The 27686-nt window shown below is 36.5% G+C and overlaps 1 protein-coding gene across 3 annotated transcripts in view; it reads right to left on the minus strand.

The window, feature by feature from the left end:
- Positions 1–27686, minus strand: part of CCDC88A (coiled-coil domain containing 88A) — a gene marked incomplete at its 3' end in the record, with an annotated part of 76887 nt that overhangs the window by 37042 nt on the left and 12159 nt on the right. For all 3 annotated transcript variants that reach the window (XM_082306628.1, XM_082306627.1, XM_082306626.1), the window contains exons 3-12: positions 21831–21939; positions 17526–17595; positions 12851–12909; positions 11984–12067; positions 11279–11419; positions 9954–10123; positions 6025–6106; positions 5183–5341; positions 1360–1506; positions 750–894 (exon numbers count right to left, since the gene is read on the minus strand). In XM_082306628.1, the coding sequence (XP_082162754.1) occupies positions 750–894; positions 1360–1506; positions 5183–5341; positions 6025–6106; positions 9954–10123; positions 11279–11419; positions 11984–12067; positions 12851–12909; positions 17526–17595; positions 21831–21939 (1166 nt within the window). The remainder of the gene's footprint in view (positions 1–749; positions 895–1359; positions 1507–5182; positions 5342–6024; positions 6107–9953; positions 10124–11278; positions 11420–11983; positions 12068–12850; positions 12910–17525; positions 17596–21830; positions 21940–27686) is intronic.

A 27686-nucleotide genomic window follows, 5' to 3' on the forward strand; every position in this document is an offset into this window, starting at 1 on the left:
TAGTACCTGGAGTTCTTGGATTTTGCATTTTTAGACCTAGGGGATTTAGAAGCCTTTGACGGTCCTCCAATGCCTTCTTGGTGAATAGAGCTAGTTAGGATTAATGACCCATCCTCCTTACCCAAGAGATAATAGTGCAGATGCCTAAAAGGAACTGTTCTACTCATCCTACAGTTCCTAATCACAGCAGAGATTTGATTCTTGCAACTGAGGATATATTTCTACATTTCCACAAATCCCTTGTATGGAATCCAGCGTATGACCAAGCACGCTATATTGGAAGAATCAAAATTTTTGCCACAGCTATCTTTGCAAACAATTACTCCGAGAAGCCTTAAAAAAAAAAAACCCCAAAACAAACTTTAACTTTGAGAACAGTAAAGCAAGACAACTCATGATCTGTGCTGCAGAGTGTAGAAGTTTGAATGGCAACCCAATGTAATTCCAAGGTATTTATGGGTTTTACACCTCTGTTTAACTGAACAAGAATCACCGGAACAGACTTTTCATGTAGGCTGTATCTCCAAGGCTACATGGGAACGAGGGGGGAAAAAAAAAAACAAACCACCCCAATACACAAAACCAAGCCACAAGAAAAGAAAAAATCAAACCAAAACCAGACTGTCACATCTCTCCAGAGGGCAAAAGAGACTGTAATTCAGAAATAAGGACCTGTAATTTCCTAATGCTGTCCAGCCTGAGCTTTCAATCTTTCTATTTTATCAGTTTGCAAGTATTAATACGTTTACCTTCAGAAAGTTCAGTAGTCCTATTTATCTGTTCAAGTTCCCAGCCAAGATGCAATGATTCATCCATACTTTGTTTCTGAGCCATTTCTAAAGTCATATTTTCCTCCATGAGTTCCTCAATCTTCTTTCTGTCCATATCACGCTCCTTAAAAATTATTTCACGTGTAACGTTAAAAAAAAAGTCTCAACATGAACAAAATATTTTGGTATCTAGTATGCCGCAGAGAAATGCAAAGTGCATTTTCTGATTTGCTAATACACAGTGAGACAGGGAGGAACAGACATCTAAGTATTTAAGTGACAACAGACCATCTTCACATAAAAAAAATTGATCCTATCATTCTTACTAATGAGTCTCTATTTCTTATCATCATATTTTAGCTATCCAGTTAAACACTGTACTGCCTTCAGGAAGAGTACTGCCTTTGCAGTTTTTCCTTCCCCAGGCAGAACCAACGCTACTGTAGGAAACCGTATCAGAGAAGTCTTAGTAAATCCAGACATACCTTCCTCCTCTCCCCCACTATTTTGACTAGAAGCTCTTCTATTAAAAATGGAAATGAAATTCAATGCATATCAGTTGTCTTTGTCATCCTCCATTTACACTTACCATCTCCATATCATGTAATTTAGCTTTTAATTGTAGATTCTCTTTTTCTAACTCATGTAATTTATCAGAACGGGCTCGGGTCCCCTCTAATTGATCTTCCAACATTGTCTTTGTTTCTAGCAACACTTGATTGTCTTCCTTTAACTCCTGCAAGAATTAAGCAACAAAACCCCCTCAAAACAAAAGTATTTCCTTATTCATACACACTTTGATACATATCATAACTAGTTTTAGAAACATCGCTCCAATGCTAAAACATTCATTTGAAGCTGTAAAGAACAAATTTACAACAACTTCACGTAACTGTAACTTAGGAAATTTTTATGAAAAGAAAATTTTACACGACTTAAGAGAAATGAAGTAGTCCCTAAACGATTAAGAATAAGTAAGGTGTTCGTAATTACCATCAAACCATAAATATCTCTGTGATTTGAGATGCGATCTGGAAAGATGTATTTCACATATATGGATTACAGCTAAGCAAAAGGCTGACATCAAATAAAAATTACAGGCGTCAGGCTCAAAACAAACAGAAGTACTTCACACACCACGTAACTGAATTGTGGAGCTTATTGCTACATGATTGTGTAGGTGAAAAGGTTTACGTGTGTTGAGAAGTTATCTAATTCATGCAAGAGAAGGCCAAAAAGCTCCAAAGTACCACCTCTGAGTACAATTTTCCTCAGCAGAGACTGCTGGAGGCTGGGGGGAGCACAATAGGAAAGGATCACCAAGTGCTCGCCCTATTCTTTTACTCTCCTCGAAGCATCTACTATTGGCCCCTATCAAAGCCTGGAGATGGATGTAGATGCTCCTTTCAGTCCATAATTTATCTTATTATCGGATTGAGCTCCCTAATCTTTGGGTTGCAGGAAATAGAGAACAAAACCTAAGAGAATCATTTTCTACAGTCCATAATTAGGTTTACAGGCCATTGGGCAAACTTACTTAAGCCCAAAGTCACGACTTGATGCTGAAAATGCAACTCCGTTCTTAAAACACAACCAGCCATATTCAAAGGTCATAAATAGCTTTAATTTATGTACATGGAGAATTTTTTTTTAATGGCATCTGATGAAAATAATAATATGTAAAAACATATAATTGGCAATTTTACTCATGATATAAAGACAAAACTTTTCAAACTTCAGCATGCAGTCAGCTGCAAAATCTGAAAAAAGATCAGTGAATATACATAAATATTTATCCTTCATACTCCTCCCTACACAAATATTAAGTTAATTTATAATTATTATTATTATTATTATTATGAAGCAAAACCAACTAATTAACATCTGTCTCTATTCAAGCATGCTTGAAAAATCAGATAGTTTACAAGCTATGAAACATGTAAACAAATTTTAGGTTTGTTACTAGTTTAAACATTCTATGAAAATGAAATTTCCACTGTTTTCAAATCCTGTGCACTAACCTCTTTTCCTTTACCAATTTTTTTTAACCGTATGCTTTCAGTCCCTCTTACAACAGCAGTAGATAGACACAGTATAAAGTCATTCACGTAAGACGATTTTCAAATAGCTCACATACAAAGGTTCTCATAGGCAGGCGGGCTGCTGCTGCTGCTCACCACTCAGTACCTGATTTTCCAGCAGACCCATGTATGCTAACCTATTACATCATATACAGGTAACAGCCAACAACTCTGAGGAAATTTGAGAAGAGAAATCACAGCACTGGACCTCTATCACTGAGCTCAAGTTGAATAGCAATATCTTGTTTAAAGTATGTCAAACACTGAGAAAAGATCCAAAGCTGGAAAGCAGTTACCAGCCTTTGTTTTTAAGTGGTGTGCGAAGGCAGCTTTGGAGCCTCCGCCAGAATGGATGTTTCAGTGACAGCTGTTAAGGTCTGTGTTTAGTATATCTTGAAAAAGTTTCTTCAAATTTCTTCAGATTATTTCACATTACACAGTAAGATGATAAAATTAATTGCCACAAACAAGGCTAAGAACAAGTAATCTTAAAAAAAAAAAAAAAAGCCTTGGGAACCGTGACTTTTTCTGAATTTCAGAAACGTCTAAAGCCCTTTTAACAGTGTTTTAACCTGCACCATGCACCTTCCCTCTCACTACAGTCTATTGTTAACTTCTTTACACTGCAGTTCACTTGGAAAAACTATTCATCTCGTTTTCCCTTAAAAAGCTAATAACTCCCGTGTCAGTTGATATGCTCTATTTCTGATTAAAGCTATTATTAGAAGTTTTGGATGAAGGATCTACAATTGAACTTTAGAAAGATTTGGTTTTTGCCTTGCAGTTTTTCGCCTCTCATCAGCAGTAGCTTTTGTCAGTAGTAGCTATTTTATGCTGTGATACACAAAGTATACGTTCATTAAAAGGTTTTAACTTTTAAACATTCAAAGAAAGAAGTCTCTTTCCAGAGGATGCTGTATCATTGCTCATTAGTATTACGACATTTTTCAGATGCGATAACCAGAATATTGGGGATATTGTATCATGCCTCGGCAGCAGTTCAGTGGGAAAAGAATCTGGAGGTTACCACAGATCACAATGTTGAGATGCTGCTTCGGAGTTACTATATTAGAAGGTGTAGAGAAGTTATTTTTCCACAGTATTCAGAACTGGTAAAGCCATAGAGTATGAGATCCGGTTCCAGGGACTCAATTTTAAGAAAGATAGGAATTAAGATAGAACCCAGAGAACAGAAAAAACACCTTGTAAGGCAGAATGCTGTGGGGCTGCAGAGCACAAAGAGCTAGAAGAGAGGACACATGACATGTCACAGTCTTCAGAGAAGAAAAAGGCTGCTACAAAAGGCTGCGGACACTTCATCACTCAGGTCTTGAAGCACCGATTAATGCCGCGCATTCATCTGGAGTGGTACGGGTATATAAAAATACCTTGCTTAAAGCAGGACTGAATGAGTTCCCCAGATCCCATCCAGGCCTGTGAATCCAAGAGGCCACATTAAATGAAGAAGTTATGTAAAAATATTCCGTGTCATAGCTTACCCTAATATCTTGGTTTTGCTTTTTGGTCATTTTTACCCTAAAGAAAGGGCTTCACACCAGTATCTCAACAACTACATCTAGGCAACATAATATTTTTTCCAACAAGCATTCATTTAGAGTGCTCCCTGCTTTTGTAGGAGTCTTTTTTTTTTTTTTTTTTTTTTTCAAACGAGCGCCTTGAAAGTGTCTTTAAACTTTCATTAGTTTTGACTCCCACAAGTACTTCTTTTTTTCACAAATTCTGCCACCTTGGCATTTGCCCAACAAATGTGCCATTTACAGACAGAACGATGGCCTAATAAAATCCTGCATGTTGATGATTTGTTTCCTAAACTTCTAATTCATGACAGAACTGTAAGTCTTTCTTGCCTGGTGTCAGTGCATCTTTTTTTAGTATATTTTATCCATGGAATGCTGTCGTCCTATACTCATTTATGTGTATAGCCACTATTTCCCCAACACTTTACTTAGAAAAATGCCTTGTCTTAGGAGACCCACAAGAGGAGAAAGAAATTTAAAGCATATTTTTAATTAATTCCTCCTTGAGTTTCGCAATACATAGTATATATCCTAAACAGAGGCTCCTACTGGTCATGCTAGCTTAGAGGTATGGTGAATACTGCTGACTTCAAATGAAACCGCATGGCATTAGACACAGGGACTTTTTATCTAAAAACTGTAGTTTATCACAAAAGACTGACTATCACATATCCCAGAGCAAGAAAGTATAACACTGTTTTCACGTCCCAAGGTTCAAGTCACCAAAATAACTTTGAAAAAGCTACAGCAAACAAAAAATGATGGTTATTCAGTATTTTTTTTCTTAATATACCTCCACTCTAGCTTTGTAGAATTCAATATCATGCAGCCTCTCTTTATATCGGCTGACTTCACTTTCAAGCTTGTCAACTCGAATTGCCTTCTCACGAAGAGCATCTAATTCATCTCTATACACTCTGGCAGAACGGGCATCTGAGAGTAAATTCATATTCTAGAAAATAAGAAAATACAGAAATTAAAGGCAAGAATACTGGACAGTACATGCTGAAGGATAACATAGCCGCTTCATTATTTAAATCAAGAGTAGTGTAGAGGGATATCGTAAGTTAATCCTGAGAAATGTAGAGAAAAAAAACAAAAAAATACATATTTTGAGGCTCAGTCCAGATGATGTATTTCCAGGAAAACTGCACAGGCTTTTTTCAAGGAGAGGTATGTACACATTTGTAAATTGCAGAACAGCACATTTCTTTTACAGGTAATATTCTCACATGACTCCCAATAATTTTATACACTCATATCGTAATAATAAATGAATCAGATGTTTTCCTTCATTATCAACACACAGACTCACGGTATAAAGAAAACCAGCCAAAATTTGAGTGGATTGTTCTTGAGAAAAATTCAGTACATGCACACTCACAGGATATGTTGGCAGTAGATTTCTTTAATGTAGAAATAGAAAAATTGAAGAAATACTAACCTAACTCAGAATACTCTTCCAGCATACTAGACCAAATAAAGGAATAAATTATGCAAGATCATGTTCAGGGGGCAAAATAAAAAAATGTGTGAAAGCATACTTCTTAAAAAAAAAAAAAAAAAAAATCCTTCTGGTGGTGGAAATTTTTGTTGCCCACTTTATTTTAAACAACAGTTTTACAAAACCTGTACCTCTTGCTGAAGTCTCTTTAGTTCGGCTTCCATCTGTTCAAGTTCTTGTTTACAGTCAAGCAACTGCTCGGTCTTTTCCTCACTTAAAAGAGAAAACATAGAACACAGTTAAACATGACTGCAGAACTTGATAATTATCATCTTGTTTGAGAAAAAAAATATTGAGATTCATGAGACTTCTCTTATTTAATCCAGAATTTCATGGACATCAGAGTGTAAAACTTAGGTATGCCATTATGCTTTAGACATTCTTTAGGTTTTAGTCTACATCTAATCTTTTAAATTTGGTCAGATTTTTCGTAGTCCTTTAAATTGTTGTTCACTAAGATCTCAGTGATCTCATGCAGGGCAGAAAACATTAGGGTGTAACAAGGGAATTTTTTGCGATAAGGGATAAGGGATTTTTTTGGTAAGAACACCCAGACAATACATGTAAATGTGTACCAGGAGATTCACATCCAAAAGTAAACTTAGAATAATTTCAAAATATATGTTCAAAAGGTCCAAATATTGTCCAGGGGAACCACACAATGACCCCTGACGCATCCTGTCACAGATCAGGTAAAGCCAATTTTAAAAGCACTTTTATACTTTTGTATTTTTCTTTCTCTTACAGAGAAGAATTAAGGTTTTCAGGTGCCTTTACTCATTAAAAGATGATACTGCTTAATAACCTTAATTTTATGAAATGCATAATGCATTTTAATTTTATGGAAACAATGCAGTGTCTGTTTTAGTCTATTCAAAAATTTGTAATAAAACAATTTGACATAGAATACTACAATTCTTACAGGACTCATTCTTAACTTCCAGCTAACACTTACTTCTCAATGCTCAAAAAATTAGTTTGTTAAAAAATGAGTTCGTTGAACAATGAGTAAGCGCAAGGGAAATATTTAATTCTCTCAAAGACACAGAATACCTCATGTTCAAAATTCAATTGCACCTCAGAACAAACAGTATTCACTGTTGAAAAAACCTGCCACATCCAATATTGTATACCCCTAAAAGATATACTGTATATTCAAACATGTTACTATATTATTTAATATTTTGGAATACAAGTATGAAACAAAACAGAAATAGAAAAGGGGCAAATAAGAGAATTTAACGGACTGAAGTGTATAATACAATCTAAAAGTAGTCATACTAACAAAAAAATGTTTTAAACCAAACTAGGAACAGTTGTTTTTAAAAATGAGCCAATCTCACAAGGAATGATCATTTTGCAACCATACATTGTTTCAAAAAGGTCTTTGACAGCCTACAAGCATACAAGCGCTCATCTATGTATAGCTCACTGCAACATCCCTGTCCACAGCAGATATCAAAGCTTTCCCTCTACATGGGTGTTCAGAAACCATACAGAAATATAAATATATTCTGTGTTTTGTTAGATTACCGTAAGTTTTCTATTAACATTCATATTCCTATATTATTGTTCTACATAGAAACTCCACAATTGGAAACTGCACACCTAATTTTCGATATGAAGTCCTGTGTGTTTCTATATTACAAGCCTCAAATCGCTGTTTTGCATCCAACTGTTGGTATATGGTGCTACAAAGAAAAATAATCTTTACAGACCTTTTGTATGAAATTACATTAGCTGCAGTGCATACTAAACCAGATATGAAGGTTCGTTGCCAAAACCAGATTATAAATAAATTTTAAGCTGAATATTTTCAACTCTGGAATGAATCTAATTTTAAATTTATCAAATACATGCAGCATTTAATACCAAATGCCACAGACAGAAGTTAATTTATCAAAGTCTAGTATTTTAAATACGCTGCTACGCGTAAAGGAAATTTATTTACGAACTGAATTTAAATAGAGTGCAAAATGTGAAATGTTCCGAGCCATCACTGTTGCCCTAATTGCATGCTTCAGCTACAGACTAGAGAGGATTGTACTAAATTATACAGAACATACCAGTGTTCACTGTTTAGGCTATCTATTAACTGTCAATCAAACTAATAACAGCAATTTTTTCACTAATTTTCTTGGTGCAGCTGTTTATAGAATATCCTGGGCGGACTCATTTCAGTAGACATAATAATACAGACATCAGAAAAAAAGAGCCGTATCTTTTTGTCCTCTATTCTTCATGAAGACCAAGATGTAGTGGGGGAAGGGGTTCCTCTGAGTAAATCAACCAGATACTTAATCCAGCCAGCTAGAGATGATCTGATCAACAGACTCTGATAAGAGCAGACCAGCAAGCTGATAATTGTGACTTATGCTACCTTCAGCTTTTAATTTAATTTTACCCGTCTCCTCCCTCCATGAGATATGCTGGATTAAAAATCTTTATGCTGTTTCTAAACTATAGGCAAGTTACTATACATGCTGAATCTCTTCAGATTTAACATTTGTATTTTAAGTTCAAACTGCACATCCTTCACTCTGCTAAAACAACATTACACATTGCTATAGGGAGAAACAGATTCTCCACTGGCCTGTTATTGTTCTCTTTAAATAACTCTTCACTACTGCTCAGATCTTTTCCTAGACTATGAAGACAAGACTAAGTACCCACTGATACTTACTTTTCTTCATAAAATACAAGGGATAAAAAAAGGTTTTCATTAGAATATGAAAAACAAAGAAACAAAGATCTTTGTTATAATTGGACTGATTTTTTCCACAGTACTTGGATGAGGTGAAGGAGGGGAATATAGCCCTTCGCTAAGGGGTCAGCACCAGGGGGAGAAGAGAGCACTCCCTTAACTGCATGAACATAGCAAGTTGGAAACTGCGAGAAATCATAACTGACCCAAGCTATAAAATTCACTCGTTTTACAAATTACTTTATTCCTTAGCCATAAATAACCACCCCCTGCCAGTAAACTCAAAGTCTGTTTCACTGCATCCAGGTTTGCAATGGGTCAAGAGATTTAGTGGAGTTTGGTTTGCATAATTTTCTTTCTTTCATTTTTCTCCGTAGAGTGGTGTGGCAGATAGAAGTGGAACAGTATTGAATGGCAGGAAAAAACAAGTGTTGTGCAGACAAGGAATCTTCTACACAGAAAGAAGCAAAAAGAGGGCGGACAGGAAATTATTCTAATGATAATTTTTTTTTCCGATCTGCAAGAAATTAAAATGTTTCATAAATGAACCATAGATGACTGTTTCTTACTACATTTCCAACAGGAAACAGGTAACTTCATCATGCTGCTGCTAAGGGATCGCTACAGCACTATCGCCTTTTAAAAAGGAGATGTTTGCCACTAATCCCTGAATGGTAAGGACACAGCTCTTGGTTCCAGTCCCTACCTGCCCGCCCCATGCAACTGTTCTTGAGTGTGTCACCCCATAACTGCCTCAACTGCCAAGCTATTCTCTTAGAAACACGTAAGAATACAGGTATATTTAAACCATAGTCAGACGTTCAACTAGTGATAATGAACAACAGAGGAAGCACACAGAACTCGCCACTGAAACAGCAATATGGACACAATATGTAAAAGACAAAGGCAACGCTGCATTAGATTAGCTGTGAGTATTTCTAAAAGACAAACAATTTATGGAGAGCAAAGAGCCCATTACTGTATTGTAACCTGCTCCAGAGATTACTCAAACATGGATAGTTTTTCCAGAAAATTGAGAGTACCAAAGATACAGAATTACAACAGCACTAGTTCACCGATTTCAGTATGTTTATGGTTAAAACATCAATAGAATTCATAATACAAATTAAGACAAACACAGATGAAAACTTGTATTTGTCGCACTGGTCCACAAATATGCTTACATGCTAAAAATATACTTCCTGAGGTGCAACAACTAAAAAGAGCATTTTAAAATGCAATTTAACATTTGAAAGAATGAAGATTTTGTCTATAGAGTAGTACCATTGCGCAAAATCGACAGGGTTTTAAAACCCTACAACTCTCAACACACTTCTGCAATCTATGTGTACTCACAGCTCTTGCCTAAGCCTTCTTATCTTCGCTTTGGCATCTGCTAGCTCTACTGACAGGTGCTGTCTGCTTTCAGTGCGTTTCATGCCAGGAGATCCACAAGGTGATTGTGCTGCCGATGCGTGAGGTAGAAAACGGAGACAGTCCCGTTCTTCTGAGAGTTCTATGATAGTCTAAGAAATTAAAGAAAAAGAAAAAAAAAAAAAGAGAGGAAAAAAGCACAGAATTGCATTCAAAGTACCATTTACATGTCAGAACCTAATATCATTCAATGCCTTAATAAATCAAAGACTGAAATGAAGCAAGAATAATGGAAAAGTTTTACCATAAAAGAAGTTAGAAGCCTTACATACACCTCTATACCTAAAGCAATCAGTCACAGCTATTTAACAGTACCATTTGGCTATTTTTAAACTACTCAAATTTAGACTTTTAAGTCCACAAAATTATCGGTGCTTAGAATGGACTGGGTAATGAAATGGCATGAATTCCTTGAACACGAGGATAAATACACATCTCTAAAGACTGGTGTTCTTCAGCGAGCAGCAGCATCCTTTGCGACTGAATAAAGCATGAGACCTACAGGAATATTCCTATTTCATCATATAAATAAAGATGTTATCCTAATATGAAGGCCTCTTGTGTTTTAAAGTTACTTTTCCTTCGTGTTGCAAAAAAGGATTACCACACATCCTCTCCCCTCACAGTTAAGTTTCTGTTTTACTCTTATCAAGGCTGTGAACTGGACAGACAGTTGCTAACTGTCAAAGGAATATTTGGAATAATTGCAACATTAACATGTCCACACTCAGTACTGAGCGGCAAATCTGGGACCACCAAGATGATTCAAACTTGCAATTTTTATTAAACACATTTCTGTTTCTTGATTCTCACACAGTACAATGATTGTTCCTTGTGATAAGCTTGTAAAACCTCCTCTCCTAGTATGAATTCCGCTCCAGTTCACTCAGTGCTGTACAACAGGATACAGTAATGTAACAGGCATCTTTCAGTGACTGGCTTGCAAACTGACAGGTTACGGATTCCTGGAAACTTCAGCTGATAGAGCTTTGGATTTTCTGTTTTCAACTACAGATGAATGCTATTCAAAGTTGTTTCAGACTCTGGTTACACGAAAAAGAGCGTCTGCTATTATCTTTTCTAGTTTGTCACAGCATTCACCAACTAGTATGCACACCGTAACTACCCGAAACACCTTTTTGGCAGCAAGGAATCACATTAGACTATTAGCTATCAAAATAGCAAGCTGTATCATTTTCAAGAAATTATTTCTTCTACTTCTCTCAAGCAACAAACCACATCCATACCTCTGAGTGCTCATCTCTTTCATCTATAAGTCTTTTCAAATGTAACGCCATGTTTTTCAAGAGAGGTTCAACATATTCTTGTGTCAATACGATGACATCCATCCACTGCAGATCAAACACGTTTTCCTGATTATGAGTTACCTACACAGAATGAAATGGAAGAGAAAAACATCCTCTTTAAATTATAGAGTAGAAAGGAAGCATAAGAAAAATAAAGCTGAAACTCCACGGGTTAAATTCTCTAGACATGGTATGAAAAAACATTTAAAACAGATAAAATTGTATGTTATGGAATAGTTTCTTATCTACCTGAAAGTAGTACCTCATGCTTCTGGCAAAATAAAAAGCAAACAGTAGCTATGACATAATATATATTACATATCACATACATGGAATTTGAATTATATTTTATAAATAAATTTGCACATGAAAATGTCATTAAACTAAAGTTGCTGTAATTCTAAGAAATTCTTGGAGCAACATCCTTGCTCCCTGGTATTGTTTTAGCAATGTAATCCAAAAGAGCTTGATCGTGAAATATTTTGTGAATCAAGTTAAAAAATAAAGGCATTTTTTGCTTACTAAAACCACTAGATATACAAATCATGTATTTGATTTAATTTCTTTTGCAGAAATGCAATTAATCTTCTTACAATAGGATATTCCACCTCCAAAAAAATTAAAAGCACAAAAATAACAATATACCTCTTGAATATGGGCTGCAACAGCTGCTCTAGTGTCAAAATCCAGACCTTGGATTCTTTCAATAAATTCTTCTTTTTTCTGACACTAAAAATAAAGGTATCTATTTTATATACATACATATATATAAAATCACAAGGATTTTCAGTCTTCCTTTGTATTTCTAAAAGCTAAAAATGATAAAGCTGACATTACAATGATCACACTACTAAATTATTCAATAATTTTGTTGACCAATAAATACTTGGTTTATGCCACGTTACAGTAATTATAACAACTTTCAACACTAATAAAACAATAAAGAAAAAACAGTTATTGAAATGTGGCAAGGAAGAGGTTTCTTAATAGCTACTTATTCAAATTTTATGACCGTGAGTTCCAGAGACATTTTTTTCAGTGTCCTCCTCTAGTACTCAAGTTCCTTATTTAAGTTGTTAAGAACATAGGATTGCTTGTTTCTTCAGTTTAATTAGCTGAATGGTACAAACTTTCCTAATAAGAACAACAGTCCATCAAAAAGTTTCTTAAATACGTGAAACAGTTTCAGTAAGATATATCAGCAAGATAATTCTTCAGTACTTAATAGTTTTCTTCCCTTCTTTACAGTATCAGGTGAATTAACAATATTAAAATTAATAAACTATTAGAAATCCTACATACACAGTTTGCTATATTCATACAATAAAATGTAAGAGGTGTACAGTTGTAGCCATTCGAACTGTAAGAATATCCGGGTTTTCAAGGAATGCAATAGTACCACTGGAGGAAGGAAGGTCAAAGTTATGTACAACCTCAGGTATTAAAATAGTAAGAAAAGAGATCGGTAACACTTAAACCATTCCATGCAGATGTAAACATAATTAAACTTACCTGAACTGCACATCCAAGTAAAAGCAGGAGGAGTTTTTTTACTTCTTCAGTACCTGGCTCTAAGAAGAAAACAAGAACAAAAAAACAGTAGGTGTAAAATGGTAATGCGAGTTTCTTCCCCTACCCCTCAGAAAACACCAGGTTTACTCATTATTTTCATATAATGTATGTTAACCAAGTTTAGAAAACAAAAAGATGAAGAAACCCCCATCCTTCCAGCTTTCAACTTAGTCCTTTTTGCCATTTAACTGCCAACTTTCAGTGTTAACAAATAGCTTAACATCCATAGTAGTTCCAAATGGAAAAAAAAAACAACACATCATTGCAGCCCTTCATAAAGCAAAACTTAAGAGTGAAACTTTCAAAAGTGCTTTGGAGACCTACAATCAAGTTGTCAGCTGCAATCTCGGGTATCTCAAGGTATTTACAAAAGTGCTTAAATTATTTGCCACCCTCAAGCTGTAAGAGTTAGGCGACAAGTTCATTTAAGTTATTTTATAAAACTATTACACATTTATCCGTACATCTAAAAATCAGAATGTATTTCCAAATCTGGCCTCAAGCATCTTAATCTCCTAGAGAAGCTTAAGTTCAAGAACTCTGTTTACAGATTAGTAAAGATGTATCTTACTTTTTACACTCACAATGTCCTCATCCTGCTACTAAATATATGCTATATCTAGAACATAAATGCCATAGAGCAAACACTTTAAGGATGGCAAAATAGCTTAGGCTAGTTGGAATTAAACTCTATATGGTCACATATCATTTTGCTTTACTGAAACAGAAAACACTAGCCATTGGGCTATCTAGGTATAAAAGGGTCCTAATAGCATCCTTCCTACAATATACTCTGGATTTTAGCCAATAGTTTATTTCGTTGTTAGCTAACCAGACAAAAGCTATGCTGTCAAACCTCATAATGCTGGGTCTGGCTAGAAATCTGACCTTTATTCTGCAACACAGCTGGTGTAACTACGACCATCACCAACAGATTCACTCTCAGTCCGAACAGCAAACACCACAGTGAACGTCCAGCATGCACTAAGGTATGCACAGTCATTCTTGAGCCTGACCGAAGTTATTGAAGTCCCTTTTTTTAAAATGACTCAGTTGGCAATCACAGATGATCTCCAATGATCACGAGACGATTATAAGCACATAAAAGAAAACTCAACCAGACCTTCTTTCCAAAATGGCAGTTTGCAATCAGCTTCTACATTGGGCAACTGAGACTATTTTGGATGAACCCCCACGTAAGAAAGATGTAACCATTCACTTACAAGCACTTGAAAAATTGTCCTCTGATTTGATCCACTACAGTATTTTGTAAGTGAAGTAAATGTAAAATCCTTCTCAGAAAGTTAGATATGAGGTAATCTTGATCAAAAGAGAAAATTAAAAAGAAATCAAGAAAAAACCTAAAGGGATACAGAACTCTTAATGATTTTGACTAGCTTTCAGTAAAGAGTCGAGCCTGCTGCCATAAAGCAGAGATAAAAGACAGATTCTAAGCTTCTCCACCTTCCTCATGGCTTCAAGGAGTTCCCTGGGCGTTATAATATTAAGTAGAGAGCCTTTTTTCAACATTGACTTGACTGCTTCTTTTAGGAGATACGTATAATCCCAATGAACATTTAAATTTTTCAAAAGAGGTTTGTCCAGTAGGTATGTTACAAAGAACATGAACTCAAATGGGAGATCTTTAAACCATTTATACAGACTTCTTGTATCCCAAACACTCGAGCTGTGAAGTCTTTTACACAGAAAAAGAAAACATGAATGAACATGTTTCATCAGAAGCACGCTACTTCAGCAAAAGAAGGGGAATTCCACTTGGTTGCCTGTCTTAATCAATAAAGATTAACCAGAATATTGTAAGAGAAGGAATTCATCTCAACATCTTATATCCTACATTGATGTATCCCAGTAAATTCATCACACTTTTTTTTTAAAGTAATCCCTGAACTCCTCTTTGGATGCTCATTTGCTCACTGCTTCAGCATCTCTTGACTGGCTTTTAAAAGCCCACCTGAATATTGTTTCCGTGTCTCTCCCCGACATTCCCTGAAGGAACATGGCAAAATACTGAATAACCTCAGCTTCCCATTGCTACCAGCCATCTTGTGTGTTTTTCTTCCTTTCTCTCCATCACAAATACAGAAATAGATGATTCTCTTCCACACCTTCCAACTTGCTGCTTGAACCCTGCCCCTACCCTATCCTACCCTTTGATCGCCCCTGCACTCGCTCGTATCCCTGACTTTCACACCCTCTGCAGCCTTCCATCCTCCCCTGGCTTGCTCCCTCAGAAATATGAACTGGTTTTAATCCCTCCTCTTCCCCCGTTAAAGAACATTCACCTCTTCATTATCTCCCTTCCCCTTTTCCTCTGTAATTTAACTTAACATTTACAATCACAGCCTGTAGCTCTTCTCCTCCAGTTTCCTCCTCAAACTGGCTTCCTGCCAATTAGCTCAACTGAAATGTTTCTTGATAAAGTCTCTGATGACCTCTTTTTTACCAAAGCTCAAATCCAGCATTCTCTCTGCATTCTCCTTGATTAGCCAACTGCCTCTGACAGTCAAACACGTTTCTCTTCCTGAAATCTTATGTCAAACACGTTTCTCTTCCTGAAATCTTATCTGCCCTTGCCTTCTGCAATTTGTCGTCTTCTGGTATTTCTCTACTAATTCCTTAAGCGCAAAGTAGCGCAAAGGGGAAAAACTGGGAGACGCTCCTGAGAAAAATCACAGCTACAGCCTAAGTTTTAGTGGACCAAATCCTAATCATTATCAGAAAATTGACTTTTACAACGGGGGGGTCACCTTGATGCAATCAGATTTACACAGCAAGTCTCTCAAAAGGTCACTGAGGTTTGATTTCACTACACTTGCCCACCAAAGGAAAAAAAAAAAAAAAAAGCTTAAAAATCCCTGTAGGGACGAGGTCCTCTGCAAGTTGACACAGCAAGAGCAGTCCTAACTTTCAAAGGGGAAAGGTTCTGGATGGAACCCAAAAGAACAGGTCTATCTTCTGGTTCAGCTCAGGCTCCATGATGAACTCAGGCAGGAATCTGAAACATCTTCAAGAATATTGTCCGAACACAACAATTTTTTTTGTAATATGTGGGCTATGCTGCAGTAACGTCTGTATTCTCTCACAAATCCAATAACATCCCCACAGGAGAGCAATACATACGCCACCAGAGATTCCAGCTGCCAAACCACAGAAGCTACACAGACTCAGCTGAGGTGCCAAAACAGAAAGAAGCTTTCTTAATGACTAAAGCATAGGTTTTTATGTATACAACTGAATACTAAATTATCTTTGGGGGGTTTTGTGGTGCATTTTTAATAAAATTTCATCTTACACTACACAATATTGTTAAGACATACTTTGTCTCAGTATCTTAAAGAGAACGAAAAAATGTCACTACAAAAACAATACTATGATCAGGTTTTTTTAATCTATTTTTCCACTAAATCTGGTCTCCAGGCAAAGCCATGGAGTCTTTCGAAAACCTTAAGTCTGGAATCAAGATACAAAAGCATGATGGATTCTATTCTTTTGGAAAAGACGACACCACATTCACACTTCTTGGTGCGTATGATAGATTACAGCATCTACACATACAAAAACTTAAAAGGCTGTGACCTCAGAAGCAAAAGCAGCAATATTCAAAAGCAGAAAGTAAAAATCAAAAAAATTAAATCAAGTTACCTACATAAATGGGATATATGCAGATGGGATATGGAAAGTATCAACGTTATGAACCCTGGAATCGAGAAGTGAGGTAACACAGATGGTTCTTCTTGCTCATGAGAAAAATCTTGCCTCACATACACGGAAGCATGGCATATAAGACATCTTAAATAAAGAAAAAAGCCAGGGGAAGCTACACAGCCTGTTAGAGTGGTTCCTAACCTCTCTGCTGAGGTGCTAGAACATCAGAAGGAGAACACCTGGGACACATTAGACCCAAGAAAATAAATTCTGCCCAATCCATAGTGGCTCCATGCAGGCCAGGTGTGTCTGCTCCGTGCTTCTGGAATTGAGAGCATGGTGCAGAGATTCCCAAGTGGCTGTGGATAGTCAGCTGGGTCCATACAGGCTAATTTTCTTGGTCTGAAAATTGCAACTCTCAGAGCTGGAAGCAGAGAAGGTGGGAGCATGGAAAAGACAGTGTCAGTTCAGGGGAGAAAGCAATAAGGTAACTGCAATATTTTTCAGGTAACGGTGCAAGAGAAGCAGGAAAGTTTTGGGGAAGTAAAAACAAGGATTAGGTGCTGGATCAAGTGAGATGCATTGAACTGCCAATTTTCTCAGGGGTGGTTTAGGTAAAGAAAGTTGAAAGCATAGTAGCTGGGAATACGTGAAACTTATACTGTGTCATATCAGCGGCTCATTGGTTGCTGGGAAATGCACTTCGTTTCAGTATAAATCCTAATGACAGCCAGCGCTGAGGTTTGGACAGAACACATCTTTGTAAAGTGCGTACCTTCGGTGTGAACAAAGAAAATGTTACTCATCATTATTAAACCACTTATTTGCTAAAATTATTTACACAATCTTCTGTTGAAAGGCTCAATCCTATATGAATTTTATTTCCAGTGAAGTAATACAAATTATTACACTTATTTCAATTTTCATCTTAGTTAAAAAATAAACTTACCAGAAAAAGGATTTTTTCCAATTATTAATACATTTGGCAAAGACATCATGATCAACTGCTGTAAATTCTCCTATAAAAGTTAATTAAAATATTATTTAAATCATATGTATTGAACAAAAGCAAACATCAAATACTAACCACCACTAAAGAGAAATTAGTATTACATAAGTAGTTTACAATTTTTCTGGTCTTAATATACACATATTCAATACTTAATTATTTGGAGTCTCATTAAAAAAACCTTACAAGTATTAATTACTTCTACAAAGGCCTTGTTTTATTGGTTTGCAAGATCATTTCAACATGGTAAAATCCTCTCGTGGCAATGAGCTGGCTTAGGGATCTTAAGCCAACTAGACTCCGTGTCTCAGAACGTAGCAAAACTCCTTTAAATTATTAGTGTTCATGTTTCTCTGACTAGCTTATTGATAGACGTTTATTTTATTTGCTCTAAGGTACATTTATACTATAAAAGATCAATTTCCTCTGTTGCACATCCATAGTCTCGGGGGCCTCGCCAAAACACGGATGTGAAAATTACAGTTTTTTGCTGCCGTTATGCCGGGACAATCCTGAATATAAAGGTACAAAATCCTATTTGCATGAGCAGGCCGAGTTTTAGTTTGGTAAGTCCCACACGCTCAAGCAGCAGCTTTGCCTATCTATTCTATAGATTGTATCAATGGATAGTTTCTGGCAGTCAGTAATGGCTGTAATCAGGTCAAATCCCCAGTCTAGACAGAGCCTAATTCTTCTGAAGCAGAATAGTCTTCCTCCTGTTCCCAGATGTTTATTCACAGCAGATGCCATCCTATCGGCATCTCCAGAGTCATGCTTTTTGTTTTTCCACAGTGACAGGTTCATTAATACATATAATGTTCATACTCAAAAGCAACGTATTCCAGAACCATCACCGCTTTGCATCCAAAAGGCACATATTAGGTGTCATATTGTAAGCTAAAAACATACCATAAATCAACTCATTTTATGTCAAATTTGAAAAATGACAATATTACTTGAAAAACACCTGTGGAAATTATTAGCTATAGCTGTACTTGAAAGTTCTCACCAGTTAATATAGGACATGAACAACTGTATCTGAATTGATTAATACTAGACTGAAAAATATGTACTCTCATTGCACATGCCTAAGGCAAATTATAAGGAGGGAGAAAACAGCTTTGACCTACTCAAATATCATGACTTCCAACCAACCATGACTCTTGTACTTCTGCGATCTTGATAAAGACAATTTTCAAATTAAAAAAAAAAAAAAAAAGCAGACATGCACCACAGGAAGTTTTAAAGCAACAAAGAACAGATAAAATATAAGGAATTCAAGGAGCATTATAGCTACTACAAAAGAAAATCACATACTTTAAAAAGTGGGGGCTTGGGAGCTTTTTTGTTGTTTGTTTTTCTGCAATAGCTCAAATAATTCCATGATGCTATTATAAAGCTTTTCTTACTGTGAAGCAGAGTACAAGCAGGTGTAACCAAGAAACGTGTCCTCTGTGGACTAATGACATTATCACCTCTTTCCTTACAACACTTCTACCTTGTTTCAGAGATGTCTACCACCTTTTCTGTCACACGGTGTTAACTTCATCAGTAAGCTCGGTGCAACTGCTCTCAATTTCTGTTTACTTTTGAAGTGACTGCTTCTATTAAAAGCCTGAAATTGGAACCTGTGTGTCCCAAAATTCACATATTTAACAGTTGTTTAACCTGCAAAAATAAACTAAGCTTATTTACAAAATTCTGCCTTGCTTGTACAGACTTGTGGAGTTCATTAACATTTATTTTATTAAAGACTCACACATTATCTGTCAAATGAGGCTGACAGAGCACCCATGGGAGTCATGGAAGTTCACTATATTAAACCTCCTGAGCCCACCAAAACTTATAGGGGGATCAGTTCTCCTGAATCAGCTGCTGAGAAAAATTCCACACTTATGCTGCCAGGAAATGTATAGGCTCAAAAGACTGGTTTGGGACCTAGTAAGAGTTTGGTAATGCTGTAAGGAAGTAAAGCAGCTTCATTGGAAAAAGACGACGCAATTGTAATTACAGAGAAGAACAAAGATGATGCAGGAATCAAAAAAACTTGTATAATCTAACATAACATTTTAATTTTGAATGTTATATTCTATCAGTGCAGGGTTTTTTGACAAGTACATATACAACACTGATGCAATTATTTGCTAAATTGAGAGAACATTTTCCACAGGTGTTATAAAAACACATGGAATAAACTAGCACAGACAAACTCAGAATAAAAAGTTTTAAGAGTCAGGATAACATAATGCTAAAATTAAAAATCCCCATGTCCATTAATATCTCATTCCTACTGTAATATTCCAGATATTAACTAATCTCATATCTCAATACAGTGGTTACTTCCCGTGTTCCACTACTCCCAGACCTCAGGCATCCCACCGAGAGCATTTACCAAGCACGATGCCTGAAGCACTCGGGTGCGAGGGCTCGCAGCTCTGCCAAGCCGCACCCCAGGCCGCGGGAGGCCTCCCTGATTCCAAGGCACCCGTCAAGCGCTAGCTCTTCTGCCCTGGGTAACTTCACAGGTGACAGGAACTAAACTGACCTCTTCTTGAAACTGAGTTTGCTACGCTGCCCTGCTAACCCACGCACAGGCTGTGGGAAAACACCAGCTGCCAGGCCGTGCTAAGCTTGAGAGGGAACAAAGACTACAGCCCATCCCTGCACGCTTCTCTCCAAAGCCAGTAAACTACCACGGTGCAGAAAGCTCCCTGCATGCATCTGGCCATATCTGAGTGAACATCCACACATGCAAAAAGCAATTTTAAATTTGAACAAGTGTTCCAGTTTGCCTACTAAATGCTTTTACTCCTACTAAAATGCCAGACCTGCAATGTTTCTAGGTTCCCTCACTATCTGAAGAGGCTGGTGTCTCACAAGGCCAGAAGCCCGAGAGACTGGGCAGGGAAAGGGGGTAAAAAGTGTCTGTAGTTCTCCATCTCTCTCTAGCTTACACTTACACAAGACAAACTTGAACCATGAACAGCATGGCGACCAGTTTTAGCGTTTATTGAATACAAATACTTTTTTATTTTAAAAAAGCTATAATAAACTATTTCTAACACAAAGGTTTGGAGCACCATTCACAACCTTGAATCATTCAAAGGCCAGCTACCTAAATGCAAGCAATTCTGCCTGATACTGTTGCTCTAGGACTGGCTCATACCGTAGGGCCAAAGCAGCACAGGGAACGCTTTGTATTCAAATAAAGATCAGTCCTGTCAGTGTTTGTGCCTTCTGGTGCACCAGTTGTGAAACACTAATGCCTGGTCAAAAATGACTACCATCAGAAAATGGAAAAGCATCTGGGTCTTAGCGGGCAGCACGTAAACCCGCATGTAGTAGCTGCCAAGAAAAGAACGATGCGAAGTATGCACACGCACAAAGTGCAAGCTAGAAAGATGCACAGGGGTTGGCCGCTGCAGTAGGTGACAGCTGGGAATTTTCACTGTACCTTGGAGTTTTTGAGAACACGCACTATGTGCGTACGCCTGAGGAAAAGCATACAACAGTACAGGCTCTGTCGTGATGCGCTCACTTTAAGAGGCTGATCAAAGCAGATTTTCTCCCAGATCTGGACTCTCTTGGCAGAAAGGTGCAAGGAATTGTGGAAGGGTACTAAAAGACACACTATAAGGGACACCGGTGATATCTGCAGTGTCCTGCTATAGCATGTCCATGTGCACACCGCTCTATCCAGACTGCATCTAGAAGGCATAGTACCAGCTTTAACCTACTGCACAAAACACAAAAATTCAACGGCCATTTTACAGCTCTAAATCAGGTTATCACCACATTTACTACAAATTCCCATTTGATTATCACCTCACTGATTTTTTCCTACTGAAAAATCAAATTAATTTTAAACCCAATAAATTTTATCACATTTTTCTTACCAAGATTCCATTGATAAAGACTAAATGCACATTTAATAATTTCTCTCATAGGCACAAAACTTGCGTCAATTCAGAAAACACCAACCAATACTGCTTAATGTACTATATGAGCAAAGATGTGCAGATTATCTATTATATAAACGTACCATTCACATACAAGTGTTTCCAGACTACTACTATACCTGTAAATTAAGTGTGATAAAAAATTTGACCAGGTGTATAAACAAACAACCATCCATACAATAACTCAAAGTATTAATCTTATTATTGTTACCCTTAAAGGTATAACTATAAAAGAATACTTAGAAACAATTCTAGGCAAAACATAATACAAGAAACAATTACTGACCTGATAGTAAGTTTTTATTTGTTTCACCAAAATAGACAAATTTTGAATCCTTAATGATGCATCATTGTTTACTTTTTTGTTTATCCTCTGATTAGCAGACTTTGGATTACTGGGGGGGGGGAAAAAAAGAGGAATAAATTAAACACACCGAACATTAATCTTTAAAGCTCCCTATATAACAAATGATACAGTTAATGTACCAGCAGAACAACTTCTTCTCTTGGTTACCATACCTTTTTTTTCCCTCCACAAGTAAATGAGGAGTTGTGGAAGTGACTACCAAAGGCAGAAAAAAGTAACTTGAAACATCTGGCTCTGATACAGCTAGTCAGATTAGCACCCTTTTTGGCTATTAATGCAGTATGCAATTGGGAGCACCCATCAGAATTACTGGAGAATGAATATAAGAAGAAAGTTTTTGTGGCTCTGCACTGCTCCACAAGCAGTCCCCTCCCTGACAGAATACAGAAAGCAGAACACAGCCATAATGTAAATATTCCAGCACACACTGCAGACATCAGGAATCATTCTTGCTGATGCAGATAATTACAAATAACAGAATTCAGACTAGCTACGTTAACAAATGTCTATACACTGAAAAACTATACGATGCTATTTTACTATCATGAGGCACAAAACCAGAACGTAAGTTCTCACTTTTAGAACAACGAAGAATATGAAATATATCACACTAACACACGCTAAATTATTTTAAATTTATTTACAGATGACGGAAATCTGTCAACAAAGGAACTATTAATTGGAGTTTCTGCCATGTATTCTCACATACTACCAGATTTTTCTCTGGTTTATCTTGGCTTCAGAGAGGAAATCAATCCCCTTTTCCTTCAAAAAGCAGAAAGGATCTGAGGAAACGCAGATGAGTCATCCTTTTTCAATACCTCATGACATACCAAGTTATTAACCACATACGAGACAGGATGACAACCATTCATTGTGACTTTTCAAGGAAAACAATGCAGAACCAATGCGACTCCCCCACAACACCCTGTAAAAGGCTTACAAAGTTCATGAGAGGTGGCCAATGGTGAAGTTTCTTAACTTTTACAAAGATACTCGATACAGTTGCACAACACAACTTTTGATATTTAATTATATTCTTGTATTGTTTAATGGTATTATTGTCAGATGAATGCACAGCTGGCTGGAATACTACACTCAAACAAGAAACTACCAACTTCTCACTGTCAAGCTGGAGGTTCCTGCAAGGGTGTGTGCCTGCTGGGTCTGGTTTTATTCAACATTGTCATTAATGATCTAGACAATGGAATACAGAATATACTTACCAGAACTGCCACTGGCAAAAATTGGGAGGAACGGAAAAGAAACTTCAAAGAACACTATGACAATTGAGAATGATCTTGATAAAGTGCAAAAGCGGTGTGACAGCAGTATAATGGAATTCAGTAACACCATGTACAGGCAAAGGATTATACTCAGGAACCAAATGCAGAAAGGGGGCTAACTTGCTATAATACTGAAGTGATCTGAATATTGTAGTGGACACAACTGAATACCGAGGGAAAAGAAATGCCATTGCCAAAAAAACCCCAATTCTTCAAATTTTTAGTACAAGTGTTGTCTAAACGAGAGGTAGTTATTCTACGCATGGTACAGACGATGCTTCAGTTACTAGAGTCACACTTGAGGGAAGGTCTGTATTTATATTTTTTCTGCAGGTGAATCACCTGGGTTCTAAGCAGCATGCAAAGGCTCCTCACAGGCCTCCCCTCAATGACTTGGGCGCACTGTATTGCCAGGCGACACGCAGGTACAGCTGCAGCTGGAGAACAGGAACTGCCTGCTGAAAAGCACATCCATCACCCCGCGTATTCCTGCAGAGTTCCTCAGAAGGAGACTGAAGGGAGCAGGTTACAGGTCAGCATGAATTGCCTTGGCAGGACACCTAGGACTTGCCACCTGAAAGCCAGATGCTACTGATGCACACAAACTGAAGGCTGTGCAGAAAAAGAATATGCATCATACAGAATAGATCTATTTTACCTAAAGAAACTACAACTAAGTAGTCTACAAGACCATTGATATACACGTGATTCATACATTTCTATACAGATACTCGATTCAGCTGTAATGGGTAGTGTAAATAACCAACCCCCCAAAATGAGCTATTCCCTCTACTCCACTGAACACAGTAGTATCAGGATCTATTTTGATGCAGTTGATCACTTCGGTAGTTTCACATGCTCTCTGTAGGAGTGTCACTATAAACAAAATTTACATACTTTTCTTTTAAATTTAAGTTACCTAAACAAACTTTTATTTGCCTTTTACAGCTTTCTTTGGTTTTAGCATCTTACAATTTTTAAGAGATATATTTATGTCTTTTCTTCAGTTTATTGCTATCAGAATTTCCTGGCTTGCAAGCATGAATAGAAATAATGTAGAAAAAAACATTGCTGGGAAAGGAAGTCAGATCATATATAAAATGCACCTCTACCACACAGTCATTTTTAAAAGAAAAGCAGTAAGCATAGCATCTTCTTTCTCATATATATGAATATAAATCTAGGAAAATTAGGACACGGATTCTTACATGGGCAATTGCCTCATTCCTAAGTGCTCATCACCACATTCCTAAAAATACTATAAACAATTAAAGTGCATTTTAGAATATATCAGCCAAAACTACATGACTAAGATATCACCTTGGATTTATTAATTCAGCCAACCCGTAGCTGCACAAGGAACTAAACGGGCTAAAAGCATTTATGCTTTGCAGATGTGCAGAACTGAACTCCTTTCCAAACTGAATTCATTCAAATTTGTTAAAATCAGAAGAGAAAATCCAGGATAAATCCTGCTGACCTGATGGCATACAGAGATCAGCTGAAGTCTCCTGTTTCTACATTCATAACTCCAAAAGGCCGATTTGGGCCCTTAATCTTCATCTTTAATGACTATCAGATTATCTCCAGGCTTTTTCATCATCTTCAGCAGTGTTTCTACAGCCACGCATTTTAGATGACTCTCCCTTTAGAGCACTCAAAACAGAGGGCATTAAGAGTTTCCTGGATATTGTAACAGCTCTTATTTTAGTATCAACACAAAAATTAGCGTGCAACCACAAGAATTCAAAACACAAACGTCATAAAAGCTCAGCCTTTACACTTTCTCATTTCAAAAGCTGTACTAGAAAATTCAGACAGACCTTGTAAGAAGGTGCACAGAATAAATTTATTTTAATGATCTTAAATTTTTCCAAAAGATTATGGTGGCAGGTCCAACAGAAACCCAAAACTCAATGTTCCCTTAACACCTTTCAGTAGAACTTTAAAATAGATTATGGTAACAAGAAGTTTAACCCCTTGCTCTTGAGGATCAATAAAATTAAGTTACTTAAATATCAGTACTAACACTACTAATCTCTACCAATCATTTTTAATGTAATTAAACAATAATTCACTATAGCTAGTAGGAAGTTTTATTTCTTTGATTTTGTCGCTTTTTTGGAAAGATTGTCATATTGGCTCGTTATTCTTCCAACGAGGGAGGTAAGTTATCTTTGACACTCTCAATCAATACATGTTAGCAATGACTAGGATGACTTTTACTTGGAAAAAAATTATTTCTAACTCTTCCCAGAGTGAAATCCTGCTCTCGGTACCTTCCAGTGCAAACGGGACTTCTCCTCTGTACTACGGTAATTTAACCCTTTCTAACCACATTATGTCATTAAATGATTATACGTTATAAACACAGAATATTAATAGGCTACCTAGTAACATGACCCACTTGTTGAAATGTAAACATTTAAAATGGAGGCCACTTGGTAGAAGAATCCTTCAGTGTTTGTATCTACCAGTGTTCCCTCATTTTCAGTCACTGATTTCTAGCTTTCAGATTATACTTGAACTGTCCGTTTTGACCTGCAAAGTGTATTGAACAGCCAAGAACAGGCCTGACAGATCACTTCTCGCACCATGTACTGTTACCAAAAGAACTGTGATTAGGTCCTTCAGCAGGAAATTCATTATTTTAAAAAATAAACCCACCTTCATTCCCAATACTGATAACCAGGCCTCATTCTCTCAAAGCCTCCAACTTAAAAGCTCAGTAGTCTCCTTAATCCACAAAACACCATTTTAAGCAATCTTCATTTAGTCAATATAGTCCATCTTCTTAACTATTGATGTCTTAACTCGTTCCTCTCAAAGAGGAAATAACACAGCACGATGTTAGCTAGACATGTGCCATTATATGTTGTTTGTCTAATTGTATTTTGTCAGACTGGTCCAAGTCAGGAATAGACCTACTAATTTTCTCATCAAGCATTTGAAATAACTAATGAAAAAAATCTAATGAAATACAATGTGCAAACATTTTTCACACAGGAAGATAAAATTCTAAACATAAATCGCCAAAATCTGTACTGCTTTCAAGAGCATGCATCTTTAAATTAGCTTACATTTTTTAGCAACTAATTTATTACAGATTTTAATAAGTTACTTGTATCCATAGGTTGAATTGTTTCATTTTCATGACCAAGAAATTTTTTATAATAATTACATCTGTATTAAGACTAAATGCTTCTGCTTATTAGAATACATTTGGTCCAATACCACTGAAATAAACTAGTACATGCTGTTGGGAATACAACAAGATGCAAATGAAATAATTTTGAAAATAAATCGGTTCTAAAATAGACCTTTGTAAAAGATAGCTTTAAAAAACAGTTTTTTAAAAACATAACATTCTAGTGGCTACTGTGCTAGTTAGACTATAAGCATTTTTAAGGCAATACATGCTCTGAACTCTGAATTACTCCTTTTATTAGGTGGAGATGCTGAACTGCTTCAGTGCCAAATAGCCTAGCAAAATAGGGCAAATCTGTCTAGAAGTCAATAGGAAGCAGAGCAGTAAAAGATACCCTTAAGCAATTTTACATTTAAGAGCAACCTACTTATGACAAGATACATTAATTTCAATAGCAATAAAAACAGACAAGAGCATCTATCCCAATAATGCATTAGTTTAAAACTACTGATTACAGAGAGAACTTCAGTGATTTTGAAATACTACCAGTGTCATGAATTACAGATTGAGACTTCATATAATCAGGGATTATGTGTCTTTAATTTTTCATTGACCAAAATCTATCAGCGATGGGAATGTGATAGCTTAATGGCTTCATGCTTAAATCTATGCAGACTGCAAAGCAGTTGTGGCCTCTCTTGCCATCTGTTCCTTGATGGTACTTAATGATTAAGTCTAGTATTATAACGCACCCTAATTTTAAATATATCATTGTTTGAATGTATTTGTTAAGTACAGTGAAATGCTGAAGCAAGCACTTTGGAAAAAATTCTACACAAGTGTACATCTCAAAGGGTAATAAATATTGACTGTTACTCTGTCTATGTTTTAGCTTACAGTAGCACCGTATTCACTTTTACACACAGATGTTGCTTGCCTAATAAAGTTATATTTTTTGCAAAGTCCCTTTAATTGGAATACTGAGGCTCACTCCTGCTCTCTGCCAAATATTTCAATAATTACCGATATCAGAATTTTTTGATAGATTTCAAATAATAAAGCGGCATTTCCATTATTTACTATTAGCAAGAAAATAATAAACACATACAAAATGTGTTTTACAAAGAAATTTAATACAGCAGCGTCCTTTTACTGTGAAAGTTAAAATAAAACCAGGGCCTTCACTGGAGAATAACTGGTATTCTCCAATTTGCTTTAAACATTTGAAGCAACACCAGACAAAGCAGTACACTGAGGCAATGAAGTTATCAGAAACACCTCTGCACATGGGACGAAAGGAGCACCGGCCTTCACCAGCGTACTGTTTGATCAGTTGTAAAA

This window comes from Platalea leucorodia, assembly GCF_965183815.1.
Source record: "Platalea leucorodia genome assembly, chromosome: 3".
NCBI classification, from domain to species: Eukaryota; Metazoa; Chordata; class Aves; order Pelecaniformes; family Threskiornithidae; genus Platalea; species Platalea leucorodia.